Genomic DNA, 19,446 nt, shown 5'->3' with positions numbered 1-19,446 from the left:
AGAAGAACTTATTCACAGAAATTGAATACAGTGTCCATAAATATGTGTTCATATACGTATAATCACAATGTTTTTTCCATCAGCTCTGAATGAGTTAAATATACTTCCATGAGGTGGACCCGACCTCCGTGTGAGTCGCCAAGTTTGCTACATCCTGTTGAATACGGTTGTCGCACAAAACGGGTCCAGAATACTTTGCAAGTTGAATTTTCAGACGCTGCCGGAAGCCGGGAATGGAATCAGCGGTGCGCCGCCATAAAGTGTCCCCTGTCGGCTGCTCGGTTGGTTGTGGTTTGCAACTGTACCACGAGATGCCGCCAGGAAAGTACAAAAAATGACACACTGGGGCTTTCGGGAGGAGCCGATCTTAGCCGATACACACTTTCAATTCATTAACAAGTAGAACCAGTTGGTGAATGAAGCTGGGGGCCTTTGGGGGCCCCGGGGCGTCTTGGGCCCCCCGTTGTTGTTGATCCAGCTTTGGGAATCAGAACAGTGTCACAATAATAAATACAAGACCACAAATCAGCACTGATTCAACGTGCACTTACTAGCCATGGTTGCTTTTTTTAACTGGAGTGCCAACCTGTAAGAAACAAACACAAATTTGTGAAAATCAATACACAAAGATTCTGCAATTACAATCTCTAGGGCTGCAGCGTTCAATCGATTAGTCAAAAATGTGATAATTGGTTAAACATTTTAGTCATTTTTCAAGCTATACTGGCAAATATTCACAGATTCTTGCTCTTTACAATTCGACACTCTTCTTTGTCACGTGACGATAAACTGGATATTTTGTAAGTTTCACACTAGAGCTACAACGGCTGATGGTTTAGTGATCGACTACTAAACTAATGAGACATGATCGACATTTTAGACAATTTGAGTACATTTTATGGACGAAACAACTAATCGATTAATCAAGAAAGTAATCGACAGATTGTATCTTGAAAATAAGAGTTAGTCTCAGGCCTACTTTAGACTTTAGGTCAAATAAAACAAGCCTTTGAAACATTACTGTGGATTGGATCATTTAATTGAACTCTCTTTTTTACAAAACTATAAAATAACTTATTGATTAATCAAGAAAATAATGGACAGATTATTTCCTGACAACAAGAGTTAGTCGCAGCCCTACTTTAGACTTTAGGTCAAACAAAACATGCCCTCGAGACATTACTGTGGATGGGATCATTTAACTAAACTATAATATAACTTATTAACTTATTAATCGAGAAAATAATCGGCCGATTAATCGACAGTGAAAGAAGCTGTTAGTTTCAGCCAACACGTTTCTCTTACGATGCCACATTTTAGACTAAAGGGTTTTTATTTGGACATCTCGGCATCTCAGCTGACTCTCCTCTTCTTTGTCTTCTTCGTGGACAGACTGAGCTTCTCTTTAACTTCACCTCGCCCCGGACGAGGTGACCTGACCCCCTCCTCCCCCTCCCCCTCCTCCGGCACCGACGCGTGGAGCTCAGTTTTCAGGTGAACTCACTCGCCACGATTGTAAACGAGCAAACAATAAAAAAGAAGAAAGAAACCAAAAAAAAACCCCACTGAACAAACAATCGGACACCGTCCATCGCGGGAGCGTCACTCACCTGAGCGCGGCGGAGCGTTTAGCGCGCGACACACGGTCCAACTTCTACACACCGGAGAGAAGTTCCGAGGTGGAGAAAAACCAGCGCCCACTGCAAACCGGAGTTAGAAATATAAGACTGTGTGTGTGTGTGTGTGTGTGTGTCTATAACTGCGGCTGTGAAATACAGTCAGAAGCTGCCCCCCCCCCCCTCCCCTCTCTCTCTATCTCTCTCTCCGCCCTCGTGAGTCACACAGGACACGCTCTCGATTTCCGACCCCTCCCTTTCCTCCCCCGTCTCCACGACAAAGATCGTTTATGAGCAAGATATATCACTGTTGAGTTAAAAAAAAAAAAAAAAAAACTGGACAGAGCTTTTCTACATGGGCGGATCGACCTTTTTAAAGGGCCCCTGGGCAAACATTTCCCTGAAGCCCCCCCCCACCCACGCACACCATAGGCTGTATATAAAAATGGCCGTAGAAAGTGCCTGGATCCTGTATTCTCTCGAATGACCAGCAGAGGGCGACTCCACTGGTTGTTTCTATAGAAGTCTATGAGGAAAAAGACTCTACTTCTTCTCAATTAAGGACGTCAGTCAACATTTATGGTTCAATCTCTAGTTTCACGTCTTCTTCCATACATGAGCTTGTTCTCATCAGAGGCGATTCTAGAGTATGTTGTGGCCCCCTTAGGTGGCGTCCCTCGAACCAGCGTTCATCACCACAGTTATAAATAATCTGACAACAACAACAACAAAATTTCCTACTGTCATTGCAAACTTTGCTTCTGGGTTTTTTTTTTAAATCAAAATGGCGCTGGTCAGACGTCTGGACATTTTCCTTGCTTTTCCTGGCAGCCCGCTAGTCAAAATTTCCCCATAAATGTGAGCGCAAAAGTGAGCACATACAGCAGGAAAATCTCTGGAAAATCATCAGCGAGCGAGTGTCAATGACTGTAAACAAAACTCTGCTTTCGGCAGCGGCATTATCGTCATGTCCTGCCTCCTGCATCCTCGACCCAGACGCCACAGAATGCTCAGGAAAGTTTCCCGTTGGTGGTGCTTCACGAAACTGAATTTTTCGTAGTCAGTGTCTGGGAAAAAAAATGACAGCGCCCCAAAAAAGAAAGCCACAACCCCTCCACATCCTCCATGTTCGCAGGTGGGACATGGGCCGAATGAAAAAGTCAATGTAAGCACAAAATACATATTTTGAATATGTTGTGTCATTTCAGCTAGTTGTTATGTCGCACAATGTGGTTTATTCAGTTATATGATTAAAAAAAACAGGGAGAAATGTCATGATTGACAGCTAAGACGTCCGTCGTTATTTACAGTCTGTGGCCCCCATTGACCCCCCACCCCCTCCCTCACTATAACCTTTTCCACTAGTATGGTAGAGGAAATAGCAGCTCTATGCCCGACTCGACTGCACTGCTGCTGATACCAGTTCTTGTGCAAACTTCCTGCTCCCGGCACTTCCTGTACGTGCTGTAGCCCACCAGGGACCGCTTGGGACGTTTGGGGGGGGGGGGGGGGGGGGGGGGGGGGGGGGGGTCCCAGCTCCTGTGCTACAACAGTACCTTACAGATTGGTTGGTGGTAATTTGATTCAACACAACTTCCAGTCCACGCGTTCTCTGCACTCTCACACAAACACGTTGGGAAGAACCACAGCTACTGAGACAAAGTATTAATTAAATCATTCTTTATTAAGTTTCACAATATTTCAGATAGATCCTAACTTTAGATGTGCCTCAAAAGTTTAAATACACTCGATTATTAGCAGATTCACATTTGGTGAGTAGAAAGAAGAATCAAACATTAACTTCAAACTGAAATGGAAAAGGAATCCCTGCCGTGAAAATTGGATAAATAAAATTCACAAAAGTAAAAACAAAAGAAAAACCTCTATCTGTTTTCAGTCCTTTTGCCAATGTCATTATTAGCTTATAGTTCAGCATCTGTTCTCCATGAAACTGAGACAGTAAATGTTTGTACTGCGACTATGTTGTAGTCTGTTTTCTTCCATCTTTCATCCATCTCCGTTTTTCATTAAGTTGGTATTTACAATTGATTTCAATAAAAAGATACATTTAAAAAAACGAACAAGTCTCTGCACAGAACATCAGCCATGACACCAGTTGGACATTCGAGTGCAGCTGTCGGCCGCCACATTTTTTTTCCTCTGGTGCAGCTGTTGAATTTAATCTCCTCTGTGCATTTCTGTTCAGGCAAACACCGATTTAAGAGAAGGAAGAAAGAAAAAAACTCGGTCAAACACAGAAACGCAGCAGAGAAAGAGAGAAGAGGAATGACAACATGAGTCAGACTGTATAAAACACACACAAACCTTGTGTCAAAGTGTGACGACCTCATACGTCTGTGCTTTTGGAATCCCGCGTGGTTTCTGCAGGAGCATCCTAGATGTGGGCCGCGAACAAAAAGAGTCCATCAAAATTGAAAAACAGGAGCGCCATGACACAAAACTATGGTTAAATACGCATAGAGGCCGGTAACACAAGGCCTCAGTGACAAACCTTGTGCGGAACAAAGCCAGACACGTCACCGTTCTCCAGTCCGTTGGGTTTCCGGGCGTCCGGGGTCAGCGGGCTGTCTTCTCTTTCTTCAATGTGCAGTTGGCCGTTGTCTGCCGCGGACAGCTGCAGCTCCAGGCTCTCTGAATGTAATGAATCCACCGAGTTGTCCAGCTCAGAGCTGCTGTCGCTGGCCGGCGGGGCCTCCCCGACGTCGCCCTTATCATCAGACTCGGCGGGGGGCTCCGGCTCGGACGCCTCGTCCTCCTCGCCCTTCTCCTCTCCCACCCGATTACGGTCTTCTCCTCCCGACTTCAGCTCGTCTCCACCCGCCGTCCCCGCTGCGTCGTCCTCCCGTGGGGGAGAACTGTGGCTCCCACCGTGGCTTGACTCAGCGTCCAGGTCCCCGGACTCAACGGAGGGATGATCCAGAGTCGGGGACTGCGGCGAGACGGCGAGGGTGCTGCCCTCTCTGGACAGGGTGCTGCCGTCCCGGGACAGGGTGCTGCCCTCTCTGGACAGGGTGCTGCGCCGGGGCTTGTCCGGGGACCTGAAACTAAACCTGGGGCCGGCTTTGGGGCTGTAGTTCTTGTGGAACTCAGAAAAGCTGCTTTTCCAGGCCTTGGGGGACATGAGAGTCCGTCGCCTCAGGGAGCCATAGCTGCAACATGCAGCAGGATGATGTCAGAGGAGAAGAGAAAAAAACCAAGGGCGCGCTTTAAAATCGTATTACTCAGATTCTATACCCAAATAGGAAGATCATTGGAGTGACACACCCAAAAGTAGAGCAGTTTGTCGGAGGAAGCGGTGGTATGGATTCCAAAGCGATCAAGGATTTGTCAGCGAGGAAAATATTGGAAGGAAACACAGGGAATGATGGACATTGAAGCATTTTGGGGGGAAAAGGCTGAGAAAAGTCTTTAGGGGATAATTTACAGTGTTTTCGTGATCTGTCGGGTATATCATGATATCATTAGGGTGGCGATCTATTCCTTGGATTTCCCCCCTCCCAAACAAAATGACTTCACATTACCGCTGCATTCCCCTCACGGAAAACACTTTGTCTGGATGCTGAGCCTGCAGCTCCCTCACCACGCTCCGCAGGTCGACATTGAGCTGAGAGAGAGGGGGAGAGAGAGAGAGAGAAGAGGAACAGTCCAAACGATGCAACATTTCACGGGCCCACTCGACGCGGCCGCTCGGCGGTTGGAAAGCGTACCGTGCGCATCTCCGTGTAGAAGATGTCCCGTAAATTTGCCACGGCCGAGAAGACAGCCACGTAGCATCCGACGCGGCTAAGGGAGATAAAAACATTGACGCGTGATTAGAAGACAAAAAAAAATCTGTAAATCCACACAAATCATATGTGATTTGTCATTTCTGATAGAAATGTTGTGTCAGACCTGTCGTAGAGCGCAGGCAGCTCCTCTTTTAGATCATTGTTGATGCCCTCATAGACAGTTTTGGCGTAATTCATCTCCTCCTCTGCCTGCAGGATGAAAAATACTTGTGAGATGTCTATTTTGGAACAAATACACTGTAAAAAAAACAAGATGTTTGCTGTCGGTTTTTGAAGGACCTTGTTGATCTTGACGTCGTCCCTCTTCTTGGCGGTCTGCAGCGCCTCCAGGTGGTGACGGGAGGAGTCGTAGTCGACCAGCTTCCTTCCCCTCTTGGCAACTTTCTCCTACGGGTTGGAACGAGACCGACGGAGGCATTTTATGTATGTATGTGTGTGTGTGTGTGTGTGTGTGTGCGTGCGTGCGTGTGTGCGTGCGTGCGTGCGTGCGTGCGTGTGTGTGTGTGCGTGTGTGTGTGTGTGTGTGAGAGTGTGTGTGGGTTCGTGTGCGTGTCTCCGCGCGAGCTTCCTTGTTGGTTTTAGCGTGTTTGCTCTCGGAACTTCATTCCGTCTGCTTATTTCGGTTGTGTTTGCTCCTGCAGACTCGGTTCCTCCTGCCTTACCCTGACGTCCGGGAACTGGCTCACGTAGGACTCCATGGTGCGAACGGCCTGGTCCAAAATCTTCACCTCGTAGTCGTTCCACAGAAGATCCTCCCCCTTTTTTAAAAAAAAACAACAACATAAATATTGCATTAATTATGCATGGAGACAGGGAATTCCCCCCCCCCCCGTGCTTTTATATGAATCTAAGGGTGTGGTCGAATTCTCCTTCCTATCTACTTTTCCTTGAGCTCGGTGGAAAACGTCATGAGGTCAAGGAGAGGTGTAAAGGAAGAGGATCCGACTCCACTTTCACTAAACTGCGTCGTGATGCGTCTGTCGTGTTTTACCACCGTGTGACATCAGATGCAAATGACTCCTATGTAACAGTAACTGACATGATGACGTCTCTTCTGGGTCATATTCGTACTCTTCTTCTTCAAACTTCTATTTTGGATTGAATCGTTTACTTTTGTGCATGCGTTTATTTCTCCTTTCCTTTCGCACAGGAAGCTCCAGCGTACCCTCTGCGAAAGGAGACGGGAAAGGAAGCACTGAAGCACCTTGCCTAATCATTAAGAGAATCCGAACAGCTCTTATCATGGCTGCCGGTCAAATACCTCCGGGTCACGTCAAGATTTAGGGAACCTCCTGAGCAAATTTGATAATCGGCCGCACCCTGACATTAAAGTTGTACAGCGAGCGGGTGACAGTTGACATCCTGACCTCCACAATGGCGCCCAGGTCTTCCTCTCCGGCCCAGTCGTTTTCGTAGGCGTCGAACAGAGACTGGGAAAGACGCCGCGATGCCTCACGCATGTCTGCACGAAACAGGAGTGCGAATGTGAAGAACGTGCAAAAATCTGCATGTCTGCCAAAAAGAAAAAAGCGCGTCTCACCTCTGACGGCGCTGATGTAGCTCCTCAGGTCTTTGTGGATGCGGTTCCCATCGACCTGCGAACAGACAAAGAGAGTTTACACGACGGCCTGTGTCTTTATAGATTCATTACTTTGTTGCCGCTCGACTGAGAGTCGATCCATCGTCCCAGTGTTCACAGTCGAACGCGGTGAGACAGAAAAAGGGGGAAGTTGTTTGTCGCTTCGCTCAAAGCCAATTTTGTCGGTAAGCAGGAGGACGATTACCTGCTGGTCATTGAATAAGTGCTGACAAACTTCAAATTCGTCGTCTCTGGTCTCCGCAGCCTTTCCCAGCCTCTGTAGAACCTGCAGAGGGAGAGGCGACACGTCGGGCTCAGAGCAACAAGCAGTGAAGAGGGGAAATCTTTTGGGAAAACACGCGGACGTTCACCTTTTCTTTGCCTCTGCTCAGCCGCCTTTGGAATTTTTTGGCAAATTCACCAGAGTTTCCTCTTGTACTCGTGCCGTCGGCCATGTTTTTTTCCTTTTTTCTTTTTCTTGTTTGTCTTTACTCCTGATGATGGAGGGAACCAGAGAAGACGGGATACACGTCACAACTCAGGCCCTTGACGCCACAGTGGTCGAGCGTAGTGAGGAGGGATTTACAGCTCGGAGGAAGCAATTTCAACATGGTGGTAATATTTAATTATCATAACAAAATTATGACTTCATCTTCTCTGACCTCCAAAGCTCTGTAGTCAATAGTGACTTTTGCATGTGGAGAAAAACCTTTCAGACCTCCCAGGATTTAGTTTTAATTGAAACCAAAAAAAACATTTTTAAAGCAACACAACTGCAACTTGTCCTTGATTATAAATTACTGTAATTAATATTAATGTGGGAGTAGTAAAAAAAGTAAAATTCTATCTTACAGTGCACTACAATATAATTCAGATCATATCACTGTATGAATTTACTACATTACCACTTACATTATTATCATCTTAGATAGTAACTACTGGATTCCAATGTATTATGTTTGATCAATATTTGTATTTATAAATATATATATTAATAATTAATAATTCAGCATTACATCTTTGAAGACATTTTGCCGAAAACATAAAATAAAAATGGTAATGATGGAAAAGAGGAGTTGGCTTTTTTTCCCCCTCAATGTTTCAACTTCATTCTCGAAAATACAAAAACAAATCTTCCTGTGATTTATTTCAACTTCATTCTCGACATTTCCAATTTATTCTCAAAATGCAAAGGAACAATTAAATCTTCCTCTGCTCATTTCCTAATATTCTTTTGTAGTATTGTTACTTCCACTAAGGTAAAGGATCAATATTTGGGAGTAAACAGTAGTAGAAAATTGTAACTATCAAATAAAGAACAAGTAGATTGTACTTAAAGCCCCAGTGTGTAATTTTTGTAATTTTCTGGCGGCCTCTAGTGGTGAAGTCTCAAACCACAACCAACAGAGCAGCCGGCAGGGGACACTTTATGGCGGCGCACCGCTGATTCCATTTCCGGTTTCAGGCGGCGTCCAGAAAAATTCAACGCGAATGCGACGCATTCTGGAACCGTGTTGTGCAACAGCAACCGTATTCAACACGACGAAGCAAACATGGCGGCTCACACGGAGGTCGCGTCCACCTCATGGAACTACATTTAACTCATCCAGAGTTGATTATACATATATGACCACATAGTTATGGACGATATATTCAATTTCCGTGAATAAGTTCTTCTGAATATTACACACTGTAGCTTTAAATACGATTCCCACCAGGTCTGCTCCTCCTGTTTACTACAGTTCCCAGAGTTCCGCGCGGTCAAGGCCACGCCCCCCGGTAGCACTTAATGGCAGCGGTGGACTTTCCCCGGACTGTTTATGATACTTCTCCTGGAGGAGGAGGAGGAGGAGGAGGTGTCGTCCGCTGACAGACAGACAGATTCCCCGAACTGCAGGACCCGATCATGGGGAGCACGTTGGTCCGATGCGCCGCGACGGACCTGGGCATCCAGTGGGCCGGCTGGGCTCTGGCCGCCGCCTTCAGAACCGAGAAGTTCTACGACTTGGCAGGTAGAAGTGACGAGCATGTCCCTTTGTTGATTTGCATCTGCAGCTTTGAATACTATTCATCCTATAATAACTGGTGTGGCATTGATCAGATTTAAGAGAGAGAAAATAACCGCCTGCAGGTCGGCTTATTAACTTGAAATCCAGGTGGGGACTTGTTGCTGTTGTAGAAGTGTTAGAGGAAAGTTTGCATTGCTCTTTGTCGGATGTTTGATTCATCATCATTACAAAACCGGTGTTATTTAAAACAGTGGTGTTGTGAAACAGCCCCAGATCCACGGAGCTCCTCCCACAACTCAACAGACTATCCAGTGTGTCAGCAGGGCCGAAGAGAGCGAGGCCGGGGCCCGGGGCCCGGGGCCCTGTTCTCTAATCAGACATGGGGGGGCGCAAAAGATTCTGCTGATCTCTAAACTAGTGAGCACGCTGGTGACTGAGATCAAACTGTGATTCTGTTGCAACCTGTTCGCACGAGTTAAAAACTATTTCAAAGTTAGTTACAAAGTGCCTGAACAGCGGTTGTGTGATTTTGATCGTGGAAAGATTTGCCGCGTTATTAAAGGGAAAAAAATTCTCAACTTTTATTTTGATAATCCTCGATTCCTTTCGTTGAGCGAGAGATGCCGAGCATTACCCGGGTCCAGCTTCTCCACAATAAAGATGTTTCATATTATGTGTTGGTGGTAAACTGAATACCTTGAGGTTGTTGAGTGTTTGTTCGCCATAAATTTAAAATTGTTCCCATATGGGTTGTAAAAAAAACCCGGAACATTTTGTCATTCAAATGATTAATCACTCGTTTGAGCCGATACCTGACAGGTTAATTGACGGCGAAACTAATCCCGAGGTGTAGTAACGTCCTCATTTTGGACCCATTGAAGCCTGCGAGTTAGAATTTAAGACGCCACCGATGAGGAAGTTACAAGATTTGCAAATTAATCATATCTGTCAGGCGAAGGTGCCAAGTCGGCCCTTGAGTGCAGTCGTTTATCAAAATCATTTGCTCTACATGCAGAACAGCGTAGCTTACCTGTCGAACACCAGCGTGATTTCACAAAATGAATCACCTTGACACTTTTCTTTGACTCGTCCTCGTCGGGCTCTCCGCTCCTCTCGCTCTCCTGGTTGTTCTTACCCTTGAACTTTGGAACCAATCGTCTGCAGTATCCTGGGTAAAAGATTTATTGAACACGCCTTACTCTGCGACAAGAAGACGTGTCCTGTCCGCCGTGCCCATGTCCTCACTGGCGTCCTGAGTCTTGTCTTTTTTCTGCAGGATCAGGGACTTTTATACTACTTGCCCACCTGAGTCGCATCTGGGGAGGAGCCAGTCACGTCCGGCAGAAGGTGCAGACCGGGTTGGTGACAGCCTGGGGACTCAGGTGAGCGAAGTAAAACGCTGCACATGTTCAATTAAACTGCATGGATTACCTCCTCCTGCAGTAAAAAAAAAAACACAGTTTGTGTAACTTCCTCTACAAGGTCACAGGAGAAACTTTAACGTCGGGTTAATGAATAATGTCCTGGTTAATGTGAAGGCAAGCTAACGGCGTTCCCTCCTTTCAGGCTGGGGACATTCCTCTTCATGCGGATCTTGAAGGACGGTCACGATCGCAGATTCAACCATGTCCGCGACAGCCCCGGGACTTTCTTTGTATACTGGACTGTTCAAGGTACTTTTGGGAAAGTGATGTAGAACCTTCCCCTTCGTTGCAAATTGTCCTTGAGCATCTCCGCTCGCGGCCGAGGGGACGTTTCTTGCCTCAAGTTATAAATCACTGTCTCGCTCCCCCGTTCTCGTATGTGCATTTTATTCCAGGTAGGCGCCGTTTGGCTACGGCAAGTCAAATGTAAGTGTTAACTTTGGTCCCGTTTCCTCTCAGCTCTGTGGGTGTTCATGACCCTCCTGCCCACACTCATGCTGAACAGCGAGAAGCGAGATGTTCCCCTGGGAGCAAGGGACTACATCGGCTGGACTATTTGGGGCCTCGGCTTTGCCACGGAGGCGATTGCCGACCAGCAGAAATGGCTTTTTAAGCGCGACCCGGACAACGCCGTAAGTTTCAAAGACCTTGTGATGTGTTCTACATAGATATACGCCTCATTCCCCCCCCCGAGTGTAACGTCTGTGTTGCCTCCAAGGGGAAGTTCATCCAGAGTGGACTCTGGGCCCACAGCCGGCATCCCAACTACCTCGGAGAGATCCTGCAGTGGTCGGGCCTGTGGCTCTCGGCCTCGTCGACGATGCAGGGCCCGCAGTACCTGAGCGCGGCGTCGCCGCTCTTCGTCTGGTTCCTGCTGCGTCACGTCAGCGGCATCCCCATCCTGGAGAAGCAGGCCATGAAGAAGTGGGGCTCCGACGCTGCCTTTCTGAAATACGTCAGAACAACGCCTCTCCTCTGGCCGTGGCCCAAATTTTGATCTCGACTGTTCCCTTAAAGCCAAAGTGAACACACTCCAGTCATTACATTCCCTCAAGGAAATGTTTTGAATCAAGTGTGTAGTTGTCATTTACTTTTGCTGTCACTTGTGTTATTCTTTGAGATAAATTTTCCATAATAGACTTCTGTGGAGTGACTTTATTAAAATCTGCATTTGTCACCAAGACTATAAAGACACCTTTGCTTTTATTTACATATTTGATGCCTAAATTTACAGGTTACCACAATAAAAGGTGTCTGTTAAGTCTTGAGCTGATTTCAAACATGGATTCTAGAAAAAATGCGTCCAGTCATTTTCCTAAGAATTTGCCTGACAAATAGGTTGAACGCTGCAGATGGAGATTGACCGAGTCAGGAACATTTACGGATCACTTGTGGCGTCTGGGTCGAGCGTGAAGGAGGCAGGACAAGACTTGTTTTACTTAGTAAAGTTTTTCCAGAAATTTTACCAGGGAAAATGTCCGGAGCAATATTTGCGTTCTGGCAGATCCCCTCCAGAAAAATGTCTGGGCGCTCTTTCATGTTCCAGGTTCTTATTCATCCTATGATGAATTGGGACTAGTGGAGTCTCTTTGAATCCATCGCACTACTGGGAAACCCAGATAAACTGAAATAGCCTCTTAGATGTGAAGAAAACCCTTTACAAGAATGTAAAAAAGAAAAAGAAAAGAAAGAAATCTCTTTCCCGAGGTCAAACAAAAGGACCAGTCTCTTGCATTAAGATTCAAAAGGTGTGCAAACGACACAAAGACCAGGAGACATTCACGTCAATGTTAGAAATGTATTTTGTAAGTGAATATTACAAAGAGTCTATTTGTGTACAAAAAGAAATCTGTGCTTATAGTTAATTAAAATAATGCCACGGTAACTAAACTGGCTAATCTCACAAAGTATAATTGCCTTTTTGCACTTGAACAGCTCAAGCAAAAACCTCCCATGGTACACACATTACACGGAGCTCTAAACTACGGAGGAGTGAAAACGTCCCGACGAGAGTTTACAGCACCAATCATACTGGCAGTGCGATAATACACTGTAAAACAGAATTGCAGCAACATTTCAAAATTTTCGTCCCCACTACTGATGAGGTCAATGAGGATCGCCGACGTCACGCTCAGACGTCTTCCCCACCGAGGCCCCATAAAGTTTAAAGCACGAACATTTACATTTACTGGATAGAAACAAAAAACAAACAGAAAAACTAAAAAGATTATTGTTACGAGGAGACGTACATTCGATTACAAACCTAGATTGAAATGCCAACAGATGAGCTCTCCGACTTCTGAGTGACACATGAGCCGAAGAGCTCAAAAGAAATGATTAGGTTTCAGAAGCACGTCACGACAAAAACTGCACATATATAATATATACGGTACATCCATCTTCATCCATGAGCACACCTCTCAAAAAGAGTCCACATATAAAGTACATAAACACGCGTTATGAGGTCACGCTTAACGTTTCGCAAAAAGCATCAAAGACATAAGTGTGCATAGATTGAACCCGCTATTTGGTTATAAAAAAAAACGTAAATTATCAAAATACAACTATTACCACTGAAATATAAAAAACCATTATGAGTGTAAAGAATAACTAATACGGAGGCATTTGCAGCTGTTACGAGAGCAGTACCTTGTTAGGAGTTATGGAATATGTGTTATTGCTGCATGAATAAGTTGTTAACGTAGCTGCTCCTCAGATCACTTGAGGAGCGGAGATGCAAAGAACTTTCCTTGGCGAGAGAATCCCACTGCAGATTTGCTCTTGCTCCCGAATCTGCAAAGTCAAAACAGTTATTGGTATATTGTACAGGAGATTAACTTGTATAAAAAGATGTTCAAAGAAGTCAGCTTTTGTCTAAATAGAAAAAGAAAAAACTTTGTAGCTTCACTAAATATTTGAATCAGTAATACGCCACAGTAGTTAATCATTAGAGCATTGATTGTAAAAAACAGTGTCAGAGCAGGAGACGGTGCCGGTGTTTGTGTGTTTACTGTACCTGGGCGTCAGAGAGGACTTCATGCGCTGAGACAAGGAGCTGGACGAGGGGGTTTTGTTGAGCTGGTGCTCCGGCGTGGTCAGGGGTCCCAGCATGCTCATGCCTCTGTCGGGGGTGGCGTAGCAGTTGGCGTTCTCGATGATCAGGTGGTCCAGGTTGGGCGGCTCGCTTTCCGCCATCACAAATTGGCCCCAGTAGTCGGCCGGCAGAGACAACAGACGCTGCACGACCTGGACGGGGCAGCGAGGAGGAGGAGGAGGAGACGACACGCAAGCGATCAGGGTCATTCAAAACACTGTGTGGTATTGTGATGATTTTCTGGAGTGTAATATTATATTTTAGCGAGACAATTTTGGAGGCCACTGGTGTTATTGCGACATCTAGTGGCGATGAATATCAAAGATATACCCTTTAAAAGTTGTCCTAAATATGGGGAAGTATATGAATGAAAACCAGAGAAACATCACATACAGTATTTATATATATATATATATATAGACATGCCGTACTGTCGAGACATACCTTAGGCTGTCGTTTGGTGTCCTGCAGGATGGTCATGGGTTCTGGGTTAGGAACCGCATGACCCACAATGGTTGGACCAAAAACTCGAGCCAGGTTACCGATGTCCATCTTGGTGTCCAAACTCGAAGCCACTCTGAAAGATTTTAAATCAGATCCAAATGTTTTTCTATAGTATGAAATAAAAATAACCACAACTTAATTTCTAAGTCTGTTTACGATCTGTTCACAAATTCGGAGAACAGTTTTTGCCTGAGGCGATTTAATCCAAATAAATCTAGAGGATATAGTAGGTTTAAAAAGAGACGGAGCTAGAGAGAACTATTCAAATAAGTAAATCCCAACACGGAATTTGTAGCAGGAAGACGCAAAGCTTTTTAATCAGCTGCACTGGGGAGAAACGCAGTATTTTAGAGAATCAGCCGACCTCTGCAGGTGAAGGGCGACAAAGGCCAGCGTGTCTCTGTTGGCCTGCGGCAGGTCACTGATGGTCTGGTATATCAGAGCGATGCTGTTGTCGTCGTCTGAAACCTCTGAGGGAGAACAAAGAGAAAATTCAACAACAATGTTTGTCAGAGGAGGCCAAGAAACAGGAGGTTGAGGATTTATATTTTAACGACTTGAAACACCTACGGTTTCTAACAGTGTTCAGAACAAATAAACAACAACAACAGAGTTGTTATGAAAGCTGAATTTAACGCGTCTGTTTGGTACATTTCTTCTGTCCATTCAGAAATAAGACACAAAGCTGCTGTTATTTCAGATTGCACTATAAATTTGCTTTAATATCCGGCGCCAAGGATTTTTTTACTACGGAGCCCTCGAGTCAGAAAGAGCCATTAACCGCACACGCACCGGCCGCCTCCATGAAGGGCCGGTTCAGGCGGAAGGTGAGGAGCGGCTCCTTGAGGTTGCGCAGGAAGTCCTTGAAGAGGCCGGTGATGGCGTGGATGTCGTCCACCTTGCTCAGCACGGGGACGGTTTTGCTGCGCAGGAACTTCTCCTTCAGCTCCTTCACGGTGCGGTCAGACCCGGACAGGCGGTACAGTCCGGCCTGAGAGGGGAAGAAAATACAATTATTCAACCATTTAAATCTGACATTTTCTATTGGATATATACGAGATATGAAAAAAATGTGACAAACGAGGGCATTGAAGCCTCACATTTTTTTCTATGACTAAATAGTTTTCCACAATTAATTGATTTTTTTCAGAGAAGCTCATGTGGCCCTAATGACCACATCAACAAATTGTGCAAACAAAAATATTTGCGAATGCAATTATCATGGCTACGATCCATGAAGAATATCTTTTACAAAAGCAACTGTTTTTTTCAGATGAGGAAAAAAAATAATAATGACCTTCTCAGAAAAAAAAATAATGCCACAGAATGAAAGTGAGAGTTTAGGGGACAGGAGCAAAACATAAAACCAACAGAAAGAAACGAAGGCAGCACAACAGCTCCGACAGGTTTTATCGGCCATCAAACAGCCCAAATTACAAATTTAATCTCCTGGAAACAGATTGTAAAAATCTTAGTTACAGCTCTGTCGCAGCTTATGGGGGAAACGGCGACGTTAAAAAAATAAACGACTGGGACGTGTGCGGCCTCTCTCGCCCTTCAGACACGAAAACACCACCAACCTCGCGAAGGCCTCTTTGCTCGATCTCGCTGATGCAGTGGACCACGAGAGGGGGGATCATGGGCGACGTGTCGGGGACGTAGTCGGCAAGCACGCCCTGGTGACGAAGGAGAAAATGGGGGGAAAACTGTCAGCACTTTAGCGCGTTTGTGTGCAAATCTAGAGGAGAAGTCGGTCAGGTTTTTACACACCTCCCCGATTTTGACCGGTGTGGCGCCCAGGTTGGGGATGCACGGCAGAGGGCACCGCTCGCGACACTCGGGGTGCGAGACGACCTTGCAGTCTCGGCACTTCAGGGAGATCTTGCCAAACTTGATCCTCTTCCCGCAGGGAACGCAGGACTCCGGCTTAATGACCTGAGACGGGAGGTGAGAGGCCGGTAAAGATCGGAGGTCGACCGTTGACAAACCCACTGTTTACACTTTATGGTATTTAATATATTAAATATATATAAATAAACTAAAGTCTAGTTCTACAAATGTACTGTAGAAATAGACGAGCAGCCGTTTGAAACTATTAAATACAGTTTTACCCACGCTGTCCTGTAAAGACAACAACAAATGAACATTGGCAAACCAATTATTACTTAACACTCTGGAAAGACATGAATCGACAAATACATTAGAGCCGGCGCTGGAGGTTTGATCAAACGTATTGGCAGAATTATCATTAAATCCGAGATACGTTCACTCTGCGACTCGACTTACGGTTTTGGAGACAAACTCGTGAAGGCGCACGCCGCCCCCATTGCTCTGCGGCGTGCTGGGCTGGGCTCTTCCCTCAGGGACGCCGGGCTGCTTGAAGACAACGTCCTCGGACTTGAGGGATTCAGAGTCCCACTCCATGGCGGCTGAACGGGAGAGACGGCGAAGAAACACCTGCGTTAATCACAAACCACGACCACAGTCTGCGGCTATGAGGAAAAAACGCGGTCGTATCACCACCACGCTGCAATAATCAGACTTAAGATGTCCGTAAAAATTAACACAGCATTAGAGCTGCAACAGTTAATGCGAGTACTAATTGATTAATCGAGAAAATAATCGACAGATTAATCGATTAAAAATTATTTTGAGTTGCAGCAGCTACACGGTATTTTTAAGTAATATTCAAATGAGCTCAGTGTCCACTGACTAAATTACACTTTGGTTTTATTTTGGTCACATGGTGGATGATGATGATTTGACATGAGCCCAGATTGTTCTATTCAAAACAGCTCAGAATGCATCATGTCGCCCTGACTTCAAAATAAAAGCTTATTTTCAACGGATTCAATTTCAGACTAAGAACATAATTACGGGCAGAATGATTTAAGTTTTCACACAGTGATTTTTTTTAAATGCAAAAGGCTTCAACATTCACTTTTGTTTTTCAAGAACCGAGTTGAGCCGGAGTTTGCCTCATCACGTGAGGAAAGAGGAACTCAGTAGGAGATTGTTCCGAGTTAAGACGGACAATTTCCAGAACATTCTGTGGCGTGTGGGTAGATCACGCCGGAGGCCGTGACATGATGTCATCTCTGCGGCGGGAAAAAACAAACGCCCTCTCACTCTCTGGGAAGTTTTCCCAGACGTTTTTCCTGCTGTATTCTCACATGGGGCTCCCACTCGGGACATTTTCCAGGAATTTTTTTTTACTGAGAGGGGGACTGATAGAAAAAGTTCCAGATAATGTCAAGAGCGACGTTTGCCGTCTCGCGTAAAGCCCCTTTGGAAAAAATTCCAGGAAAACGTCTGGACCTCAGTGCATGTATCTCTGAAAGCAGCTACAGATTGGATGAGATCTTTTGACAATAGTTTTACTATGTTTTATTTAGAAGTAACCATAACGAATATCTCACCAGTCCTTCGCCGGCTGCGAGTCCAGTACGGAATACTTTCAATGGTAGAAACCGCCTCCACGGGTCCTCCGTTTGCAGGGACAGTCACCGTGGTCTTTGTCACCAGAGTCTCATTTCCCTGTTCCAAATAATAATAATAAATAAAATAAATAATAATTCAGAACAACCCCGTACAACCAAACTATCTGGGGCCCTAATGTGCATTCTTGTGGCCGTTTACAGGGTTGCAACAAACCACAGATTGAATAGCTGCCGTACTTCAGCTGTTTCAGATATCTGGAGTGTTTGTGGTGGCGTGTCATATTGCGTCACAATTTTAATTCATAAAAGAAAAGTGTTGATGATATCCAGACTGGAGGGAAAACGAACCCCTACCCTCTCCGAGGTTCTGCCTGTTGATCGAGACCTCTTGGAGGCGAGTGGAGGACCGTCCACGTGGTTCCTCGAGGAGCGCTGGAAATCAAAGCATCATCAGACATCAATAACTTCTACCTTCACCTGCAGTGAACACAAAGCCCTAGATTTTAAAAAGGGACAAAGTTACTTCACATACCCTTTTTTCTCGCTTTTTCAGTCGCACCGTCCTAATGTTGGAGGAGTCCCAGTCCTGTCGGAGATGGAGCACGTCGGAGTCAAGACGTCAGGATTAACAGGGAGGTTGTTTCCCCCGCATGATAAAGTAAGATTAACTCGGGGATGAAAAGAAAAGTACTTACGAGAGAGTCGTCCGTTTTGTCGTAGCTGATATCTGACAGGATCGAGGCGGACTCATCGATTGTCTTCAGTCTATCGGAAGCAACAGAAAACGGTGTATAGAGCAACAAGTATAGAGCTGCAACAGTTAAAACGATTAGTGATCGCCCACTAAATCAGTCTCCAATTATTTTGATAATCGATTAAAAGTCATTTCAAGTAGTTTTTATGGGGAAATAGGTCCAAAATTCTCTGATTTCAGCTTCTTAAATGTGAAAATTTTCTTGTGTCGACTTTGTCTGCGACCAATGATTATTTTCATTATTGATTAATCTGTCGATTATTTTCTCGATTAGTAGTTTGGTTCATAAAGTGTCATAAAATTGTGAAAAATGTCAATTGTGTTTTCCAAACCACCAAGATGATGTTTTGTTCACACACCAAAGATATTCAGTTTACTGTCATAGAGGAGCAAAGAAACCAGAAAATATTCAATTAAATATCCATTTAAGAAGCTGAAATCAGAGAATTTTGACTTTTTTTCTCATAAAAACTACTTGAACCGATTATCAAAATATTTGGCGATTAATTTAGTAGTCGATTAATCGATTAACTGTTGCAGCTCTAGTGTGGACAAAACAAAACATCATTTTGGGGTTTGGGAAACACGATCAAACGTTTTGTTTTTTTTAATTTATACTATTTTATGGACCAAACAACCAATCGATTAATCAAGGAAATAATCATTGGGCGGAAGCAGCTCAAAGATAAGTCATTTAAAACTGTGACGCACTAAGGAATTCATAAATAAATGGGAGATGATAGACAAGAGGGAGAACGACTACGGCACTTGTAAATACACTGGAGAAACACTGTACTGTAAAAGTCTCAGGCGTCAGATGTTCTCACACGCCAACCAAACCGCCCACAGGGGGAAACCACCGGGAATAACTGCACTCTTGTGTTGTTCTCGAAACACCACTGATGCGGCGCGATTAGAGAACAGAACACAGAAGCTGTTCATCGGCGAGGACATGGAAACTGAATGCTATCGGAAATGTAAACATTATGGCTTTAAGAGTTCCTTACCTCCGGCTGGTGTTGAGGCTGGCCGCCGCCGCCTGACAGTTGGTGTTCAGGAAGGCCAGAGCCGAGCGCTGCTCTGCACTCAGCTGGATGCTGTTGCTGGAGCCCTCGCTGGTCAGCAGGTCACGGATCAGCTGGATTTGACGGTCCTGGATTACAGAAACGCAAACCGCCGCACGTGTCAGAAGTTACTTGAAAGGTGGATTAAGTTAT

At 45.2% G+C, this 19,446-nt stretch overlaps 3 protein-coding genes across 5 annotated transcripts in view; 1 reads left to right on the top strand and 2 right to left on the bottom strand.

Annotated features, from left to right (window-relative positions):
* Positions 1–3,279: 3,279 nt before the first annotated feature.
* On the bottom strand, positions 3,280–10,388 carry bin2a (bridging integrator 2a). Of its 2 annotated transcripts, none has more exons than XM_035645933.2 (13): positions 10,081–10,388; positions 7,376–7,498; positions 7,210–7,290; positions 6,966–7,020; positions 6,793–6,887; positions 6,088–6,183; positions 5,705–5,812; positions 5,529–5,614; positions 5,345–5,420; positions 5,159–5,241; positions 4,129–4,786; positions 3,942–4,011; positions 3,280–3,814 (listed from the first exon to the last, which is right to left on the bottom strand). In XM_035645933.2, the coding sequence occupies exons 2-12, from the start codon at positions 7,457–7,459 to the stop codon at positions 3,964–3,966; spliced, it is 1,470 nt and encodes a 489-aa protein (XP_035501826.2). In that variant the 5' UTR covers positions 7,460–7,498; positions 10,081–10,388; the 3' UTR covers positions 3,280–3,814; positions 3,942–3,963. The 2 variants fall into 2 exon arrangements, with proteins under 2 accessions (XP_035501826.2, XP_035501825.2); XM_035645932.2 differs by having other exon boundaries at positions 10,044–10,386.
* On the top strand, positions 8,676–11,620 carry si:ch211-210c8.6. Its single transcript, XM_035645934.2, has 5 exons — positions 8,676–9,016; positions 10,290–10,395; positions 10,580–10,686; positions 10,897–11,069; positions 11,156–11,620. Exons 1-5 carry the CDS (start codon positions 8,911–8,913, stop codon positions 11,432–11,434), a joined length of 771 nt encoding a protein of 256 aa, XP_035501827.1. The 5' UTR covers positions 8,676–8,910; the 3' UTR covers positions 11,435–11,620.
* Positions 11,621–12,221: 601 nt separating this feature from the next.
* The window catches only part of racgap1 (Rac GTPase activating protein 1), an 8,777-nt gene continuing 1,552 nt past the window's right edge, over positions 12,222–19,446 (bottom strand). For both annotated transcript variants that reach the window (XM_035645931.2, XM_047330986.1), the window contains exons 4-16: positions 19,237–19,382; positions 18,171–18,240; positions 18,008–18,061; positions 17,830–17,907; positions 17,455–17,572; positions 16,322–16,464; positions 15,806–15,970; positions 15,616–15,711; positions 14,828–15,026; positions 14,400–14,505; positions 13,976–14,108; positions 13,454–13,683; positions 12,222–13,230 (exon numbers count right to left, since the gene is read on the bottom strand). In XM_035645931.2, the coding sequence (XP_035501824.2) occupies positions 13,155–13,230; positions 13,454–13,683; positions 13,976–14,108; positions 14,400–14,505; positions 14,828–15,026; positions 15,616–15,711; positions 15,806–15,970; positions 16,322–16,464; positions 17,455–17,572; positions 17,830–17,907; positions 18,008–18,061; positions 18,171–18,240; positions 19,237–19,382 (1,614 nt within the window). In that variant the 3' untranslated portion in view covers positions 12,222–13,154. The remainder of the gene's footprint in view (positions 13,231–13,453; positions 13,684–13,975; positions 14,109–14,399; positions 14,506–14,827; positions 15,027–15,615; positions 15,712–15,805; positions 15,971–16,321; positions 16,465–17,454; positions 17,573–17,829; positions 17,908–18,007; positions 18,062–18,170; positions 18,241–19,236; positions 19,383–19,446) is intronic.

The sequence above is a fragment of the Scophthalmus maximus genome, chromosome 3, assembly GCF_022379125.1.
Source record: "Scophthalmus maximus strain ysfricsl-2021 chromosome 3, ASM2237912v1, whole genome shotgun sequence".
NCBI classification, from domain to species: Eukaryota; Metazoa; Chordata; class Actinopteri; order Pleuronectiformes; family Scophthalmidae; genus Scophthalmus; species Scophthalmus maximus.
The sequence above is the reverse complement of the archived record's forward strand: the minus strand, read 5'-3'. Positions and strand labels throughout refer to the sequence as shown.

Excerpts from the sequence above, each read along its gene's own strand:
- bin2a (XM_035645933.2), bottom strand. The coding sequence starts at position 7,459 with ATGGCCGACGGCACGAGTACAAGAGGAAACTCTGGTGAATTTGCCAAA. Across the intron at positions 6,888-6,965 it reads CTACATCAGCGCCGTCAGAG|ACATGCGTGAGGCATCGCGG; the intron begins GTGAGACGCGCT and ends TGTTTCGTGCAG. Across the intron at positions 6,184-6,792 it reads ACCTGGGCGCCATTGTGGAG|GGGGAGGATCTTCTGTGGAA; the intron begins GTCAGGATGTCA and ends TTTTTAAAAAAG.
- si:ch211-210c8.6 (XM_035645934.2), top strand. The coding sequence starts at position 8,911 with ATGGGGAGCACGTTGGTCCGATGCGCCGCGACGGACCTGGGCATCCAG. Across the intron at positions 9,017-10,289 it reads GAAGTTCTACGACTTGGCAG|GATCAGGGACTTTTATACTA; the intron begins GTAGAAGTGACG and ends TTTTTTCTGCAG. Across the intron at positions 11,070-11,155 it reads AGCGCGACCCGGACAACGCC|GGGAAGTTCATCCAGAGTGG; the intron begins GTAAGTTTCAAA and ends GTTGCCTCCAAG.